The 19,903-nt window shown below is 31.3% G+C and overlaps 2 protein-coding genes and 1 long non-coding RNA gene across 3 annotated transcripts; all 3 read left to right on the forward strand.

The window, feature by feature from the left end:
- The first annotated feature begins 347 nt into the window (after positions 1 to 347).
- LOC105118131 (uncharacterized) lies at positions 348 to 2,446 on the forward strand. Its single transcript, XM_011016005.1, has 2 exons — positions 348 to 573; positions 684 to 2,446. The coding sequence occupies exons 1-2, from the start codon at positions 348 to 350 to the stop codon at positions 2,444 to 2,446; spliced, it is 1,989 nt and encodes a 662-aa protein (XP_011014307.1).
- Positions 2,447 to 10,254: 7,808 nt separating this feature from the next.
- LOC105118132 (uncharacterized) lies at positions 10,255 to 12,312 on the forward strand. The gene has a single exon (XM_011016006.1). The coding sequence runs from the start codon at positions 10,255 to 10,257 to the stop codon at positions 12,310 to 12,312; it is 2,058 nt and encodes a 685-aa protein (XP_011014308.1).
- Positions 12,313 to 16,359: 4,047 nt separating this feature from the next.
- Positions 16,360 to 18,627, forward strand: LOC105118128 (uncharacterized). The gene is made up of 3 exons (XR_840898.1): positions 16,360 to 16,739; positions 17,131 to 17,269; positions 17,591 to 18,627. It is a non-coding gene; the product is annotated as an uncharacterized LOC105118128 (long non-coding RNA).
- Positions 18,628 to 19,903: the final 1,276 nt, after the last annotated feature.

Genomic DNA, 19,903 nt, shown 5'->3' on the forward strand with positions numbered 1-19,903 from the left:
TTTTGGGGTGTAATTAATGTAATTAGAGCAGCTCTAAGCACAAATCAACTTCAACGTTATTAATTTACTGCTTGTGTTGTTATTAGAAGTAACCAAAACCACCATGTCTGCAAGAAGCTGGAAATGGTCAATTTGTTAAGATTCATTGTTTTCAGTGATATAATGATCTTGTTTTTCAAATAATTTGTGATTGTTTCTGTGTTTAGTACTAGCTAGTACTCTGTTCGTTGTTGCATTAGTTAGATTTTGTCTCTGGTTTTTTTGGAATCTTTAATAGAGCTGATTTCATTACTGGAAAAATTAAATTAGATTACACCTTTTGTTGAAGGCGAACAAAAGGACATAAGATGAATATCAACTTCTTGTCCAAACGTGCTCAAGAATTGTGGAATGAATGGGAGTTTCGCTCACTGATTTTGTTAAGTCTGGTTCTCCAAATCTTGCTCGTTGTCATTGGAAATCGGCGGAAGTACAGCAGTGGAATCGGGCTCGAATGGATTGTCTGGATAGCATACTTGTCTGCGGATTGGGTGGCAACTTTAGCATTGGGTATTGCTTCCCGTAGCCAAGGAGGTTTGGAAACAAATCCCACCAATCCGACTCCAAACTTCATTCCATCATTTTCAGCACCAATACTCCTTGTACACCTTGGTGGCCCTACACTATAACTGCTTATGCACTAGAAGACAACGAAATATGGTTAAGGCACATCCCTGACACTATAACTGCTTATGCACTAGAAGACAACGAAATATGGTTAAGGCACATTCTCCAGCTGGCAATTCAAACTGCTGCTGCTTCTTATTTCTTGTTCAAATCATGGGGTACGGATCCACTCATATATATAGCCCTTCCCGTTTTTGTTGCTGGAATTACCAAGTATGGAGAAAGGATTTCGGCTCTTTCGCAAGCTAGCTCCGAGAAGTTTAGGGCCTCCGAAAATGGAAGAAATTTCAATAGCGAATTGAGCGAGAAATTTCCATATGTTGGCTTATTTGACATGTCTATTGGAGAAGTGAATGAAGGTTTAGGATTTAACAACATAATACCTGAGGCTGTGTATCTCTATGAAGCACATTTTTTGTTTCAAATCTTCAAGATACTTTTCGCAGATCTCGGCCTTACCCATAGTAGCTATATGGTCAGCTATCATATCATAAGCAGCAAGAAAGCCACAGAAGCCTTCAAATTGATAGAAGTTGAGTCGGGATTTATGTACGATGTGCTTTTTACAAAGGTGAGAAGGCTCTGTTTACGGCGTACTATTCTTCGCTCCATCAGTTTCCTATCTTCTACTTCTGCATTGGTGACCTTCTCGTTAATGATCGCAAACAAGCATGCCTATCCAGAAACAGAGGTAATTATATCATACATCTTGCTGGGTGGTGGAGTTGTTCTTGAGATATATGGAGTCATCATGCTACTCTTATCTGAATGGGCTATGCTTCATCTTAGCATGCTAAGAAAGCCTTGGGCCGATTCTGTCTATCGAGCTATCTATTCCGACAGGAACAAAGGGTGGGAAAGATACATGGCACAACACGACTTAACAGATGCTCAAATAATCACGAACGGAGCTTTGTGGAAGATGGTCACAAATTCATTGGTATGTAAACCAACACCCAAAGTTTGTTTTCTGAAGTTGATAGGCAAGTATAACATTGAAAGTTGGGAGGTTATCAGCGACGGATTAAAAGAATTAATTTGGGAATACGTCTTAGATAAACGTTCGAGATATAGTCATGAAATGCCTCAACCTGATCCTGGCATGAATGATTTGAAGGAGTTATTGGCTGAAAGAGGTGATCAGGTACTGAAAAGCATGGGATGCTTGGAAAATTTTCGTTGGGCTGTGGTTAAAATAGACTTTCATGGGAGCCTCCTTTTATGGCACATTGCCACTGATATTTGCTATCATGATGATATTCGCAAAAAGAAAGTTGATGCAAAGAATCCTCCTCCATATTGCAAAATGAGCAGATCCTTATCTAATTACATGTTGTATCTTCTAAGTGAACGTCCAAATATGCTACCTAAAGCGATACGTGAAGTACCAATAAAGCAAACCAGCATTCAACTCACCGAATTCTCGTGGTGCTGGAGATCGAAAATAATAACACCTACTCCTTGGGATTCTGAAGAGTTTATGAATGAAATAAAAAAAAATGGAAAGAATGTGTCAATGCTATATGATGCTTGCACGCTCGCCAAGGAATTACAATCTCTGGAGAATAATTGGACCAAGGAAAAAAAGTGGAGGATGATAAGTCAAATATGGGTGGAGATGTTGGCTTATGCAGCATCTAATTGTGGATGGAAAGAGCATGCTCAAGCACTTACACGTGGCGGGGAGCTCCTCACTCGTGTGTGCCTTCTCATGGCGCATTTGGGTTTGAGGGAGCAGCATCTAACCAGTTCCAGCGCAGCTCAAAATCCAAACTTTTAAGTCTTGCTACTATAAATTAATTTTCAGTTGGTTGCTCTTTTTCTATGTTCGAAGTATTGTTTGAGAGTCTTCTTTACACGGAGACTAGTTTTAGGAGTCTTTATTTCATTTCATCATTATTGTTGTATTTTGGTGTGGGATTTTCTTGTGTGAAATTTTGTAATTTTTTTTTAAATAAAAATGTGGCCTACACATCAGGCTTAGCACTCCCTAGAAAAAACAAATCTTAAGGAAGATGTGCAAAATTGATATGTATATGTACTTGATGAAAGTTTTTGCAACACTCCCTGATTTGATTCTGGGGGAACAGAAGGCATAAAGCCACAGACAGTTAAAGCTCAACCAATCATTATCAACAAAATAGCACGAAAAGCTCATAACTCGAACACTTTTAAATAAATAAATCTAGCATATTTGCTTCTTTCTTTTTCTTCTTCTTCTTCTTCTTTTTTTTTTTTTTTTGTTTTCCAAGCTGACCATTATTTAATGGTCATACTTTTTTTTTTTTTTTTTTTTTTTTTTTTTTTGTTTTCCAAGCTGACCATTATTTAATGGTCATACTTTTTTAAGAGAAAAAAGTTATTATTTGAGGTTTTAAATTATATATATTGAACTAGAATGATTTTTTAAAATTAAAATTTTCTTAATTGGATATTTCCACAAAATTTCAATAATGAAAAAGTGACATTAACTAATTGAATATGATCTTAAGTTTACAAATAAATAAAACAATATATCATTTATAAAATCTTGAATGAAATAACAAAAGAAAAAAAAACATAAGATACACGCAAAAAGAAGGATGATATGTTTTATTTTATTTATAATTTAAATAAAAAAAGCACAGAAAAGAAATTCAACAAATTAAATTATTAAAAAATTTAGAAAAAATAATGTGGAAGAAATAAGAGGAGGTGGGCCTAGACTTGAACCCAAAGGCGTCCAGCCTCTGTCCCGGAGTATTTTGACAAGCCACGAGGCTTCATATAAACACTTGCAAAAGTTGAACGTGGAGAAGATCTACTAATTAATCTGTCTGTTTAAAAATTTTACACTGCTTTAAATGGTTCGAAAATCAATCTTTACATGGTAGAATACTCAAAATCTTAAATTAAATTAAATAATTAAATAAATTAAATATGAAATTAAACTTAAAATCTAAAATAAAAATGGCTTCAACAATGAAAACAAATTCATACACTCACGGACTCAGTGAATATTGTTTGACTGCAGTTTACTTATTATATGTGGACAAAGGATTTTATTCCAAATTAAACAGGAAGTGTTGCCGTGAAGATCACGAGCTAAGTAGATGCCTGCAGAATAAAGGCTTACCTTGCGACCAAAGGGAAAGTAATTTATTCTGGAAGTCCAACATTTCCTCTCTTTTGTACCTTGGAAGTAATCATCGTTCTACAGGAATTCATTACAAGATTTTCGAGCAGCGATGGAACCAGCAATATTTCTAAAACAACTCATGTTAAAATAATTATAGGCTTTAATTACTTTTCGTCCTCAAATTCATTTCTCTCGTGTATCAATCACCAAATGCTGAAAGAAGAGAGAATAAGTCACTGGAGAAGGGAGATAGAAGAAAAGGATTCATTTTGGCCAACCACTCTTCAGCACAAAAAATGCCTATTTGTTTTGTTAATAGATTCATCTTTTCTAGGGAGTTCAATGAATGTAGTATTTCCTTTTTATATCAGGTTTATTGAGTTTTTTTATTTGATTTTTTTTAGACTTATTAGAGGCTATTTTAAGGTTGAGAAGGATGTTACTATGGTTTCCAATATATTTTTATGTTATTACAAGATGAAATTTAGGTGTTTGTAGTCCAAAAATCATGTTATTAATAATAAAAAAAAAACACATGTTTCATGAAAATAAAAAAAATACATAAATTAAAAATTAGAATTTTAATAAAATAATTAAAAATTAACTTTGAATTATTCTTTGAGCTTAGTGTGAACGCAATAACTAGGATTAACTCCATGATAAAAAATAATAAAATCCAAAAAAAAAATTAATTTTATTAGTTTTCTTATCCATGGCATAAACTTTTCATAAAGTTTTGCTTGTGAATAGAGAAAGTAATTTATTCTATATTTTTTCTTGCAAAGATCCCTTTATAAAGGTTTGAATTGTGATGAGAATAAACAATTTATTATATTTATATACTACATTATCAAGTTTATAGCGTCGCCAAATCTCAAAAAAAAAAAAAGCACAGTTTTGAGGCATAAGGGCTCGAAACACTATATTCTCGATGGGGGACGGCTTTAGGTGATATTACTTGATGTCAAGCGTTGAGTCAGATCGATAATCATGGTTTAGGGTCAAGTTACTTAACCTTGAACTTTTAAAATCCCATAAAAAATTGGGGGAGGAATTTGTAATTTTATTTCTTAATTTCAATTTTAAGCACCACATCAACTTATTTGTGTCTCAGAATCCTAGCTATCAAATTGGGGGATGCTTTTACATAAAGTAATAAAAGAAACCTATTGGAATCAAATAAAAACAAAAAAAACTACAAGATTCTTCTTCATTCAATCTAATTGCTCGAGGAATAATTTTACTTTAGTTTCCAAGGAGGGCAATTGATGCTCTTCTCTAAGAAACTTTGGAATATTTGTTAGCGCTGATGAGACTTAAGGTAGAGAACTTGAAAATTAATCTTCGAATAAAGAACATGCATGAAAGTTAACCTGAGAAATATTTTAAGAATAAATATCCAAAACGACTTGTTTGTAACTCATCCGAATGTTGTGAATCATGCTATATATCTCTTTTGAAACAGTCTTTTTTTTTTTTTTTCAGTCTGATAGGAATTAAAGCAAAGAATTTGAGAACTGTATACTTTAGTCAATCCGAGGAAAAACCATGTTGTTTGTACTAGCAGTTCTAAAACAACTCATGTTAAAATAATTATAGGATTTTACTTTTCGTCCTCAAATTCATTTCTCTCGTATATCAATCATCAAATGCTGAAAGAAGAGAGAATAAGTCACTGTAGAAGGGAGATAGAAGAAAAGGATTCATTTTGGCCACCCACTCTTCCGCACAAAAAATGTCTTATTTATTTATTAGATTCATCTTTTATAGGGAGTTCAATGAATTTTGTAGTATTTCCTTTTATATCAGGTTTATTAAGTTATTAAACGCTATTTTAAGGTTGAGAAGGAGGTTATTATGGTTTCCAATATGTATTATATATTATTACAAGATGAAATTTAGGTGTTTGCAGTAAAAAAAAAATCATGTTGTTAATTAAAAAAAATGTGCATGTTTCATCAAGACGTACAAAACAAAATACATAAATTAAAAATTAGGATTTTAACAAAATAATTAATTTCTTTTCTTTCAAAATTTCAATCATTTAAACTCTTTTGAATATTTATTTTAATTTCTACATAATTAAATAAAAATTGAGTTTGAAGTTGCTTGAGCTTTTTACCTTTGTTCCATTTTTTTTATTACATACATGCTACTTTTAACTAGAAAGACTCTTTGCAATTTATATTTATAAAATATTTGTATGTACATTTATTTTTTATATTTTACTGTGAAAATCAACTTATAGCATTAGTCTTTAATTAATGCTCATAACTCTTTTTATAATTTATCAGTTTATATATATATATATATATATATATATATATTATATTATATTAAACACATGTATAATTAATCTTTTGATCATCCCTCAATTAATAGATTTTATGATTTAAAAAAGCACACAGTCAACGTTAATGTTTTTTTTTAGTTAGAGATTAACTTTAAATTATTCTCACAGCGTAGTGTTGACACGATACTAGTATTAACTCCATGATAAAAATTACTAGAATCCTAAAAAACTGATTAATTTTATTAATTTTCTTATCCATGCCATAAACTTTTCGTAAAGTTTAATTTGCTTGTGGATAGAGAAAGTAATTTATTCTATATTTTTTCTTGCAGAGACGCCTTTATAAATAAAGGTTTGAATTGTGATGAGAATAAACAATTTCTTATATTTATACGTTACATTATAAAGTTTATAGCCTCGCAAAATCTTAAAAAAAAAGAAGAAGAAGAAGAAGAAGAAGCACAGTTTTGAGGCATAAGGGCTCGCAACACTTCGCAATCTGGTAATATTTTGGCTTCAACTTGTGAGTCAATATGTAAGAATGATTTTATTTATGCATTCCTTATATAAAATTTGATGTTATTTTAAGATTCTAAAGCAATAAAACACTTAAGTTGAATATGAATTGAATGATTGTTGCTATATTTTGTTCTTGTTTGTTTGTTATAATTGTATGATTTTAAAAAAAAAAATCAAGCTATATCTTTTTGTTGTTTTCTTATTAAAATTATATTATTTTAAAAAAATCAAATGCCAAATGACACTATAAATCTTTAAAAAACATTATTGTTATATATATATATATTGAACTAGAATGGTTATTTAAAATTACAATTTTCTTCATTGGATATTTCCACAAAATTTCAATAATGGAAAGGTGACATTAGCTAATTGAATATGCTCTCAAGTTTACAAATAAACAAAACAATATATCCTTTATAAAATCTTGAATAAAATAACAAAACAAAAAAATACATAAAGTTACACGCAAAAAGAAGGATGATAGATTTTATTTATTTATAATTTAAATAAAAAAGCACAGAAAAGAAATTCAACAAATTAAATTATTAAAAAATTTAGAAAAAATAATATGAAAGAAGTAAGAGGAGATAGGCCTAGACTTGAGCCCGAATGCATCCAGCCTCTGTACAGGAGTATTTTGACAAGTCACGAGGCTTAACATAAAAACTTGCAAAAGTTTAACGTAGAAAAAATCTACTAATCAATCTGTCTCTTTAAAAGGCTCACACCACTTTAAATCAATGGTAGAAAACTCAAAATCCTAAATTAAATTAAAAAATAAATTAAATATGACATTAAACTTAAAATATAAAATAAAACATTAAATAATAAAATTAGTTTAAACAATATTTTCAATTCTAATTCAAGGGCTTATTTTTATATATAACCAAGACCATAAAAGTTTTTGATCAAATTTATGTGTGATCATATCGAATGTTATGGGGTTTTTTTTTTTTACTAAATTAATTGTATAACATAAATAGATTTCTCCTTGAGCTTAACTATCTCCCACTAATTCATAAATATGTCTATCAAACTTTCTGCAAAATCTGATTAGAATATCCATAATTGACTGTAAAATCTATCGGTTTTAAAGTGCTTACATCACCATATTTTTTTTTGTATTTTAAAATTATTTTTAAAAAAATTAATTTTTTTTATTTTTTATTTTAAATTAATAATTTTTTTAATATTTTTGCCTTGGAAAAAATATTTTCACTTGGATAATCATAAACTCTTCTTTTCCGCTTATTGAATTTTTAAGGGTCGCGGTGTCGTCGGTGCCTCAAATACTACTTATAATTTTATAAGTTTCTCGATGATACGTTAATTATGCTAAGATTAGGATACTTTTGGTGTGCAGTAGGTGTAATCTAGTGAGATAGTTTTTATAATATAACTGAAGGATGATTAATTGACACAGCGTAACATGATAAGACAAAGTATACACAAAGAAAATAGAGTTTTCCAAAAATGAGTGAATTTTTTTATCTAATATCGTACATCTCTTTATCTCTTTATAAGCTTTATAACTTTTTAAATTGTCTAAAATTCGATCGAAAGAAAAATCAAAATCTTAAATAGAATAAAAAATAAAAATTTAATTTTAATTTTAAATAAAATATTAAAAATAAAAATAAAATTAACTTAAATAACATCTTTCAATCTTAATTTAAAAGTTATTTGAACCTATAAATATATAGTGATTACAACCATTTGATTCCAATATAAAATTAAGCTTGTAAAATATCTTGCTAACAATCAAATTAAAAATTTATAAATTTATTTAACTAAGCTAATCCCATAGCATATAAATATCTTTTTTTAAGATTTGTTAATAAACATATCTTTTTTTAAGACATGTTCAAGAATAAGTATATCTAAGGAAATGTATAGGAATATAATTGTGGATGGTTTTTAAAATATTTTTTTTTTTAAAATACATCAAAATATTATTTTTTTTATTTTTTAAATTATTATATCAAAACAATCCAAAACATTAAAAAAATTATTTTTTAATAAAAAAATATTTTTTTAAAAAACACAGGTTAGCCAATGTTTCAAACACTCTCTTAAACTTTCTATTGTTCCGTAGTTTACTATTCAAAACTCTTAGTTTTTTTCAAACTTACCTACCTCATTAAAGAAACATCTATTAAAATCCATAAAGTATATGTATTGGAATTAAAAAAAAAAAAAGTATATAGTTTCATGATCATAAGCCCTGCGATAATGTACAAACAAATTTTTGTATGAAATGATGTCTCAAATTGAAATTAATAACATAAAAACAAACACATACACAGGCTCACTGAATGTTTGACCTCAGTTTACTTATTATATATGTACAAAGGATTTTCTTCCAGAACAGGAAGTGTTGCCATGAAAATCACGAGCTAATTTAGTAGATGCCTGCAGAATAAAGTTTTGCCTTGCGACAAAGGGAAAGTAATTTAATCTGGAAGAACAACATTTCCTCTCTTTTGTAACTTGTAAGTAATCATCGTTCTACAGGAATTCATAACAAAGTTCTGTACGTGTTGTATTAATTCTTTCGATCAGTGATGGCAAAGCGAAATATTTGTGGAACCAGCACCTCTAAAACAACTCATGTGAAAATTATAGGATATTACGTTTCGGTTCTAAAGCTTCACTCCTCTCGCGTATCAATCACTGAATGATGAGAGAAGAGAGATTAAGTCACTAGAGAAGGGGGAGGAGGGAAGAGGATTTTGGCCAGATACACTTCTAAAACGAACTCAAGTTGACGGAAAATTATAATTAAGCAGCACAGTCCCCATCGATCATTGCCCTGCCGCATAAACTCTCCAGACATGGTTTTGGATATTATAGAAGCAGGTTGGTTTGAGAATTTTTAATTTTTTTTCTTTGTTAGAAGAAGGATAGGTGTGCATAAGATCTAAAATAGCAATACAAAGTTAAAAACTCAAAAACCAAATATTGAGAGAGATATATTTTTATTAAGTGTATCTTTCTAATTAAGATCTTATATCTATTTTTTTCTTTATATATATTTTTTAATAATGCTGAATTACAAGCTTATTTATAAATATTAAATCTTAAAAAATTAAATTAATATAAAGAAATTATAATTTAAATAAAAATTGTATTCTACATACTTAAACCGGTTGATCGTTTCTTCAATCGGTCGATCGTTTTAATTTATTTCACCTGGTTACTCTGTCTTTATTAGTCAACCTGTTCCTAGCTAGTTGACCGGTTGAAATAATTTTTAGAAATCAATTTTCTTTCAACATTCTTCCATCCAGATAACAAGAGTTTTGTGGTGTAATTAATGTAATTAGAGCAGCTCTAAGCACAAATCAACTTCAATGTCATTAATGCTTTTAATTTACTGCTTGTGTTGTTATCTGAAGTAACCAAAACCACCATGTCTGCAAGAAGCTGAAAATGGTCAATTTGTTAAGATCCATTGTTTTCAGTAATATAATGATACTGTTTTTCAAATAATTTGTGACTGTTTCTGTATTTAGTACTAGCTAGTACTCTGTTCGTTGTTGCATTAGTTACATTTTGTCTCTGGTTTTTTTGGAATCTTTACTAAAGCTGATTTCATTACTGGAAAAATTAAATTAGTTGCACCTTTTGTTGAAGGCGAACAAAAGGACATAAGATGGATATCAACAACTTGTCCAAACGTGCTCAAGAATTGTGGAATGAATGGGAGTTTCGCTCACTGATTTTGTTAAGTCTCTTTCTCCAAATCTTGCTGGTCGTCATTGGAAATCGGCGGAAGTACAGCAGTGGAATCGGTCTCGAATGGTTTGTCTGGATAGCATATTTGTCTGCGGATTGGGTGGCAACTTTAGCATTGGGTATTGCTTCCCGTAGCCAAGGAGGTTTGGAAACAAATCCCACCAATCCGACTCCAAAATTCATTCCATCATTTTGGGCACCAATACTCCTTGCACACCTTGGTGGCCCTGACACTATAACTGCTTATGCACTAGAAGACAACGAAATATGGTCAAGGCACATTCTCCAGCTAGCAATTCAAACTGCCGCGGCTTCTTATTTCTTGTTCAAATCATGGGGTAAGGATCCACTCATATATATAGCCATTCCCGTTTTTGTTGCTGGAATTACCAAGTACGGAGAAAGGATTTTCGCTCTTTGGCAAGCTAGCTCCGAGAAGTTAAGGGCCTCCGAAATTGGAAGAAATTTCAATAGCGAATTGAGCGAGAAATTTCCATGTGTTGGCTTTTTTGACATGTCTGAGGAAGACTTGAATAAAGGTTTAGAATTTAACAACAAAATACCCGAGGCTTTGTATCTCCATGAAGCACATTTTTTGTTCCAAATGTTCAAGATACTTTTTGCAGATCTTGCGCTTGCCCATTCTAGCCATATGGCAAGCTATCGTATCCTAAGTAGCAAGAAAGCCACAGAAGCCTTCAAATTGATAGAACTCGAGTCGGGATTTGTGTACAATGTGTTTTTTACAAAGGTGACAAGGGTCAGTTTACCGCGTGCAATTCTTCGCTCCATTAGTTTCCTATCTTCTACTTCTGCATTGGTCACCTTCTCATTAATGATCGCGAACAAACATGCCTATCCAGAAACAGAGTTAATTATATCATACATCTTGCTGGGTGGTGGAGTTGTTCTTGAGATATATGGGGCCATCATGCTACTCTTATCTGAATGGGCTATGCTTCATCTTAGCATGCTAAGAAAGTCTTGGGCCGATTCTGTCTATCGAGCTATCTATTCCGACAGGAACAAAGGGTGGGAAAGATACATGGCACAACACGACTTAACAGATGCTCAAATAACCAAGAACGGAGCTTTGTGGAAGATGGTCATAAATTCATTGGTATGTAAACCAACAGCCAAAGCTTGTTTTCTGAAGTTGATAGGCAAGGGTAACATTCAAAGTTGGGAGGTTATCAGTGACGAATTAAAAGAATTAATTTGGGAATATCTCAAAGACAAACGTTCGAGATATAGTCATGAAAGGCCTCAACCTGATCCTGGCATGAATGATTTGAAGGAGATATTGGCAGAAAGAGGCGATCAGGTACTGAAAAGCATGGGATGCTTGGAAGAATTTCGTTGGGCTGTGGTTGAAATAGACTTTCATGGGAGCCTCCTTTTATGGCACATTGCCACTGATATTTGCTATCATGATGATATTCGCAAAAAGAATGTTGATGCAAAGAATCCTCCTCCATATTGCAAAATGAGCAGATCGTTGTCTAATTACATGTTGTATCTTCTAATTGAACGTCCAAATATGCTGCCTAAAGGGATTGGTGACGAAAGGTACAAGCAAACGGGCATTCAAGTCACCGAATTCTCGTGGTGCTGGAGATCGGAAATAATAACACCCACTGATTGGGGTTCTGAAGAGTTTTTGAATAAAATAAAAAAAAATGGAAACAAGGTGTCAATGCTACGTGATGCTTGCAAGCTCGCCAAGGAATTACAATCTCCGGAGAATAATTCGACCAGCGAAAAAAAGTGGAGGATGATAAGTCAAATATGGGTGGAGATGTTGGCTTATGCAGCATCTAATTGTGGATGGAAAGAGTATGCTCAAGCACTTACACGTGGTGGGGAGCTCCTCACTCGTGTGTGCCTTCTCATGGCGCATTTGGGTTTAAGCGAGCAGTGTCTAACAACTAGAAGAACCGTTTTCATGGAAGATCGGAGTTCCGGGGAAGCTTAAGATCCATAGTTTAAGTCTTGCTCCTATAAATTTTCAGTTGGTTGCTCTTTTTCTATGTTTGAAATATTGTTTGATCCAGTTTGAGAGTCTTCTTTACACGGAGACTAGTTTTAGGACTCTTTATTTCATTTCATCATTAGTACTGTATTTTGGCGTGGGATTTTCTTGTGTGAAATTTTGTAATTTTTTAAAAATAAAAATGTGGCCCTGTGACCTACACAGGCTTAGCACTCACTTAAAAAAAAAGAAAAAAAAAAGAGGAATCTTAAGGAAGATGTGCAAAATTGATGTGTATATGTACTTGATGAAAGTTTTTGCAACACTCTTTGATTTGATTTGGGAGAACAAAAGGCATGAAGCTACAGACAAGGGTTGAAGCGCAACCAATCAGTATCAACGAAACAGCACGAAAAACCCATAATTGGAACACTTTAAAATAAATAAATCTTGAATGAAAAAAATACAACCTCTTTTGTCTTGCAGAAGTTTCATACCCTCTTTTTTTTACCAAGATTTCCCTTTGTTTAACAAATTCGAGCTACAAAAGCTAAAAGTTCAAAAAATATGCGAGTAATTGTTTATTTGGCGGACGCAATCTCTCCTGTAATAAATTTATCAGGTTTTTTTCGGATAGTTCTTTTATAATCCACATAAATACGGAACTTAAAAGGTAGTTGTCATTATCCTCATGTGACCGACTGTAAAGTCGATGGTGGGTTGGAGAAATGGAGGGTCTTGGGAGTTGGGACAGCTATATTGGTAAAAAAGGACGGATTGTGCGTCTCATGGGCCGGTCTTTTATAGTGCCTCACTATATTTGCTCGAGCCCAACAGCTATAGTGCTCTTTTGCGTGGCCTTGAAAGAGCCGAGAAATTAGAATCTTGGCTCGATTTCAGGATGCCACTACCTTGAACAATTCAGACGAGAGCATAGGGGCAGGCAGGACTGATTTTATCTCCATATGAGATGTCCCGAGGAAAAACAAGGCAGACGAGAGGAGGAGGAGTGGATCGTCAACAATAACAGGACGAGAGGAGGAGGATGATCGTTGTCTTCTTCAGTTCTAACTAATAATCTCATTTTGTCCGTGGACTGGATGCATGGAAGAACTACTTTATCTGATTCGGAATGCTATCCTGATAAATGCACCCTCTGTCATCTCCCTGTGCTGCCGAGCCAATGGGCTTCGTACAACAAATCATAACAATCACAGAAGAGAAAAGTCAGTATTCTAGTCCGAAGAAGAAAAGGAAATGTTAATGCGCTCACGATAGAAAGATCTTAAAACCATAACCACGCCTGAAGAATTTCACAGCGCATCTACTTACAAAAGGCTATTGCTGCTTCCATAAAGCTGGGAGAGCTCTTAAATGAAATAAATTTCCAATTTATCTAATTTTATTGTCATTCATTAATAACAAGTATCCTATTAATTACTCTCTTGTATTTACTTTGAAAAAATAATCAAATATAAAAAGAGAAAAAATAAAATTGAGAAAAAAAATATAATAAAATATCACTAATTATTTCTTGATATAATAAGATTCCAAACATCTTAGCTACTCTCTATTTTTATTTATTTTAAAAAGATAAAAAGGTTGTATGCTTGTTGTTACTGTTAATGTATGGATTAGCCTGTTTTAAAAAGGATGGATATTTGTAAATGTATGGATTTCTTTTTAGTGTATGTTTGAAAATGTAAAGTAAAATATGAATTTTTATTTTTGTAAAACATGCATTTTTTTTCTTTTTTTGTTTTCCAAGCTGATCATTAAAGATTATTTAATGGTCATACTTTTTTTAAGAGAAAAAAATCTATTGTTTGAGGTTTTAAATTATATATATTGAAATAGAATTATTTTTTAAAATTATAATTTTCTTAATTGGATACTTTCACAAAATTTCAATAATGGAAAGGTGAAATTAACTAATTGAATATGATCTTAAGTTTACAAATAAATAAAACAATACATCATGTATAAAATCTTGAATAAAAAAATAAAGATACACAAAAAAAAAGGATGATATATTTTATTGTATTTATAATTTAAATAAAAAAAAGCACAAAAAAGAAATTCAACAAATTAATTGTCAAAAAATTTAGAAATAATAATATGAAAAAAATAAGAGGAGATGCGTCTAGACTTAAACCCATACGAGTGTAGCCTCTCTCTAGCGAGGTGAATTTGGGCTAGTGTCCAAGTCTATTAAATTTTTTTAACAAAAATAAAATAAAATCATAAACAATGGATAGTTCAATGTGCATACATTATCGTTTATTTTTTTACCTGAAATCTGGGAGTATTTTGACAAACCACGAGGCTTAACATCAAAACTTATAAAAGTTAAACCTAGAAAAGATCTACTACTCAATTTGTCTCTTTAAAAATCTTACACCACTTTAAATGGTTCGGAAATCAATCTTTACATGGTAGAAAACACAAAATCTTAAATTAAATTAAAAAATAAATAAATTAAATATGAAATTAAACTTAAAATCTAAAATAAAACATTAAATAATAAAAATGGCTTCAACAATGAAAACAAATTCATACACTCACGGACTCAGTGAATATTGTTTGACTGCAGTTTACTTATTGTACAAAGGATTTTATTCCAAATTAAACAGGAAGTGTTGCCATGAAAATCACGAGCTAAGTAGATGCCTGCACAGTAAAGGCTTACCTTGCGACCAAAGGGAAAGTAATTTATTCTGGAAGTCCAACATTTCCTCTCTCCTGTACCTTGTAAGTAAATATATTTTTATGTTATTGCAAGATGAAATTTAAGTGTTTGTAGTCCAAAAAATCATGTTATTAATAGATTTTATGATATAAAAAAGCACGTAAGGAATGTTGATGATATCTTCCTTTACATTAAAAATTAACTTTAAATTATTCTTGCAGCGTAGTGTGAACGCGATAACTAATATTAACGCCGATAAAAATTACTAAAGTCCTAAAAAAGTAATTAATTTTATTAATTTTCTTATCCATGCCATAAACTTTTCATAAAGTTTTGCTTGTGAATAGAGAAAGTAATTTATTCTATATTTTTTTCTTGCAGAGATCCCTTTATAAAGATTTGAATTGTGATGAGAATAAACAATTTATTACATTTATATGCTACATTATCAAGTTTATAGCGCCACCAAATCCCTATAAAAAAAAGAAAAAAACATAGTTTTGAGGCATAAGGGCTCGAAACACTATTTTCTCGATGGGGGACAGCTTTAGGTGATATGACTCGATGTCGAGCGTTGAGTCGGACTGATAATCATGGTTTAGGGTCAAATTACTCAACCTTGAACTTTTGAAATCCCATAAAAAATTGGGGGAGGAATTTGTAATTTTATTTCTTAATTTCAATTTTAAGCACCACATCAACTTATTTGTGTCTAAGAATCCTTGCTATCAAATTGGGGGATGCTTTTACATAAAGTAATAAAAAAATCTATAGAAATCAAATAAAAAAAAAACTACAAGATTCTTCTTCATCCAATCTAATTGCTCGAGGAATAATTTTACTTTAGTTTCCAAGGAGGGCAATTGATGCTCTTGTCTATGAAACTTTAGAATATTTGCGAGCGCTGATGAGACTAAGGTAGAGAACTTGCAAATTAATCTTCGAATAAAGAACATGAAAGTTAACCTGAGAAATATTTTAACAATAGATATCCGAAACGACTTGTTTGTAACGCATCCGAATGTTGTTTTCTTATCGGAATTAAAGCAAAGAATTTGAGAACTGTATACTTTAGTCAATCGGAGGAAAAACCTCTGTTTTCCTAACACTCTGTTCTTTCTATTTTCGATCATGTCGAAGGCTTTTCTTAAAGGGGTAACTTGTGAATACAGAAAGTAATTTATTCTATATATTTTTCTGTTGCAATAATCTCTAACATATGCTTAGATAACGTTGGGAAACTATCTCTGGACAAACAGAGATAATGGAGAGAGGGAATCTGTTTTCCTGTTTTTTTTTTTTTTTTTTGAAATTATAGAAATCCACTTCAAAACTGTTTTAGAGATAGATTTATTTCATATATCTTTTTAATAAAAAACATTTCTATTTCTTTAGTGTTAGTTCATTCTTTCTCTGATAATATGTATTAGTTGATTCTATCTTGAAACGTTAACCAAATGTAACTTTATAGACCTTTCATTGAGTTTTGGCTTGTGATGAGAGCAATACTTTATCCTATTTCTTCTATCAACTATATAAGAACGTTTGACTGACTTCACTTTGGGTACTAGTAGGAATTTTATGTTCAAGTTTATAGAGTTCCACAATCTCCATAAATAAATCACAATCTCTATAACTAAAACACAGATTTGTGGGACGAGGATTGGCAGGCGACATAAGCTGGTTGAACGGAAGCAGAGCCCGCAGACATTCACCAAACGTTTGGGCTGCAAAGTTGTGAGTATGTGTCTCTGTATCTGAACTGTTTTTTGACATGTTTTGAACTCTAAATCTCTCAAGGTGTATGGCTGCTTCACACTATACACATCGAGGAACCATGTCTTTTATCTTGCGGTGATGATAAGAAAGTATTAGAAAGCATAAAACTCGAGGGCTTACATCTTACAACTGGCTACTGATAAGTCATATGGTTAAGGGTAATGTAACTGCATAGAAAGACAAACCATCAAACATCTTCACCCTAATCACTATATATTGCATATCAACAGGAAAAAGGGAGAAAAAAAACGACATCTGTATCGTATTTGATTTCTCTAGTTTAGTTAAGTTCTTTTATATACATATAATGATTTTGGTAGATTTATTTATTTTTGAAAATGTTTTCTTTTCAGGGTCTTGTGGTCGAAGATGTGCATGCATGATTGTCTAAAACTGTTGAGGAACTATGGAGTGGATGGGGGCTTCGCACATTGAAGCTACGCAATCTCTTTCTTCGAATACTATCGGATTCTAACTTGGTACTGCTGTTCGGTTAGTATACCTATCACAAACTGGGTTGCCGTTAAATTTAAGGTTTAAGAAAAACTGAATCCAAGGTTTAGATTGTAATACTAACAAAATAGAAAACAAAATGAAAATCATTTAAAAGCTTGAAGAACGAAGTATATATGAAGAATGGAAGGATTGAAAAGTTACGTTTTCAAACCTGTGTTTTATAAAATTAAATTAAATTAAACAAGTTCTTTGAAGTGTTCTTGGAAAAGTTATTATTTTACTATCTAAAACTCTTGAGATCTTTCTATTACTCCTCAAAATATATTTGTTTTATCCTAATAACATCCATATTTGCAGTGGGTAAATAACGCTTAAAACCATGTTACCAAAGCTGAACAATCATCAATCCTCAGCAGTGGCAACATTATCATTGGGTATCATTGCTCTCAGCCGAGCCAACTCTGCAAATCCGAAGTTGATTCCAATAATTCGGCTTCCAACCCTACTTCTTCAGCTTGGTGGTCCTTGAATTGTCACAGCTTATTCTATGGAAGACAACGAATTATAGCGAAGGCACCTTCTTGGTAGCAGTCCAAGTCGGGGTGGCTTCTTATGTCTTGTTCAAGTTACGAAGCAGGCATGCCATCATGCTAGTAGCCATTCCCGTCTTTATTTCAGGAATAATCAAGTATGGAGAAAGGATATGGGCTTTCAGGTTAATTAGCAAGTTCCCAGACTTTTGAGCACTACACAGACAATCAATTATTCTTCCAGCCACGCTTCTGTTCTAGAACATCGCTTCCGAGTTTGCATAGATATCTCTATGAAGCTCGTCTTTTGTTCAGGATGCTGTTCACAAATTTAGTTCTTGGCATTGATGATCAAAAGATAACCTACGATTTGATTTCGAAAAAGAATACCAAATTAAGAAGGCTTAAGTTGATAGAAGTCCAGGTGGGAATATTCATGTATGATCTGCACTATTCTAAGGTGAGAAACGTTTCTTTTCCACGCATCATCCTCCATTCTATCACCTTCTTACCTCTGTTTCTGCATTAGTTGCCTTCTCAACAATAAGCACAAAGAAGAACGTGTATTCTAACCCTTGAGTCCCCGATACCAGTGATTTCAACGTCCTAAAGCAGCTATAATAATTAGCAGAGAGAGGTGACGTGGCACATTTCGAGGCGAGGATTTCTTTTAAAAAATTGGATGGAGTGTGGTTGGTGTAGAATTCATTAATAGCCTCCTTTCTTGGCACATTGTTACTCGTGTCTGTTATTGCTTGGTCTGTGATAAATTGTGCCCTTGAGTGGGAGAAAATAAATAGCCATGTAATTAGTTCATATAAAATTTTAATGCTGTTATATTTTAGTGTAAGGTTTATTTGTAAATGTTTTTATTTTCTATATTTTTGTGGCTATAAAGAGGATAGTCAAAATAATTTTTAGATTATTTTAGGATTTTGGGTAAAAAAATTATATATAATCTTTTATTTTCACATAGTAAATTTATTTAGTCGGCTTAAATTATAAATTATATGGATGGATTGTATGGTTGACCGTTCTTGATTTTTATATTTTTTTTATTTTTCAATTGATTTTTATATTTCTACCACAATTATCATAACATTATCAATTAAAAAAATGGTGTTGGCAGTAACCTCGATCCAAATTAATTAATTATATAATTACATGGTGTATCATTTCTTTTCAGAAAACTCTAAATTAAAAAGGTCTGCATAAATTTTTGGATAATCAATCTCTTTTAAAAAAATATTGACAACGGTCATAGATCTAAAATCATTGTTAAAAAAAATATTATTATTAAAAACTAGAATCCAATTAACATTAATATTCCCAAATTAAAAAAAAATATTTATAAACATTAATAATTAAATAAATATTACATTAAATCAATTATGCTACAAAATTAAAAAATAGTGTCCCGCGTAAATAATTATCTTTGAACAACCTTTGATTTTGTTGAAACGGGACACGTGGGCAAGATTATGTGAACTATTTCCCCTTTTCATTTAAGATTTTTTGTTTTTATCTTAATAGTTAGTTGAACTATGGCATATTTTGATTTATTACCCTTCTAGCTAGGGTCCATTAATAAACTCATTAAAAGCACATGAAAATCACAAGCATAGCAAAAAAAAAAAAAAAACACAAAATCAAAATACGCCCCCAAAAGATTTTATTTTATTAATAGTTGAGATATTACATGTTTATATTTACGTCATTTTTTTAGATTCCAGTAATAAAATGCTAAAAATATATGAAAATCACATGCACAAAATTAAAAAGTAAAAGCAATTAATAAATGAGAAATTATACATTAAATAATGTTGAAAACAAATGAAGGAATAAATAATAGAAAAAAAATCCTACTTCTCATGAATCCTACAATCCAATAATAAATGAAGAAATCAAATCATATGCAAGCTAAAATTAGTTTTATTTTTCTATTATTCTTGTTTAGGACTCTTATTCCAATTATTTATTCCTTCATATAAACATTTGGTTTTTATATTATTTAATATTTAATATTTTATTTATCGATTATTTTCACTTTTGTTATTATACACGTTATTTTCAGTCACTTTTCAACATATTATTAACACAACTTAAAAAAAAAAAAAAAAACCAAAAAAGGAAATAATTT

The sequence above is a fragment of the Populus euphratica genome, unplaced genomic scaffold, assembly GCF_000495115.2.
Source record: "Populus euphratica unplaced genomic scaffold, PopEup_1.0 scaffold1713.1, whole genome shotgun sequence".
Classification (NCBI taxonomy): domain Eukaryota; kingdom Viridiplantae; phylum Streptophyta; class Magnoliopsida; order Malpighiales; family Salicaceae; genus Populus; species Populus euphratica.

What these genes read in the sequence shown, in the direction of transcription:
- LOC105118132 (XM_011016006.1), top strand. Translation starts at nt 10,255, where the DNA reads ATGGATATCAACAACTTGTCCAAACGTGCTCAAGAATTGTGGAATGAA.
- LOC105118131 (XM_011016005.1), top strand. Translation starts at nt 348, where the DNA reads ATGAATATCAACTTCTTGTCCAAACGTGCTCAAGAATTGTGGAATGAA. An exon ending in TGCTTCCCGTAGCCAAGGAG is followed by an intron (nt 574 to 683) that starts GTTTGGAAACAA and finishes CTTATGCACTAG; the next exon opens with AAGACAACGAAATATGGTTA.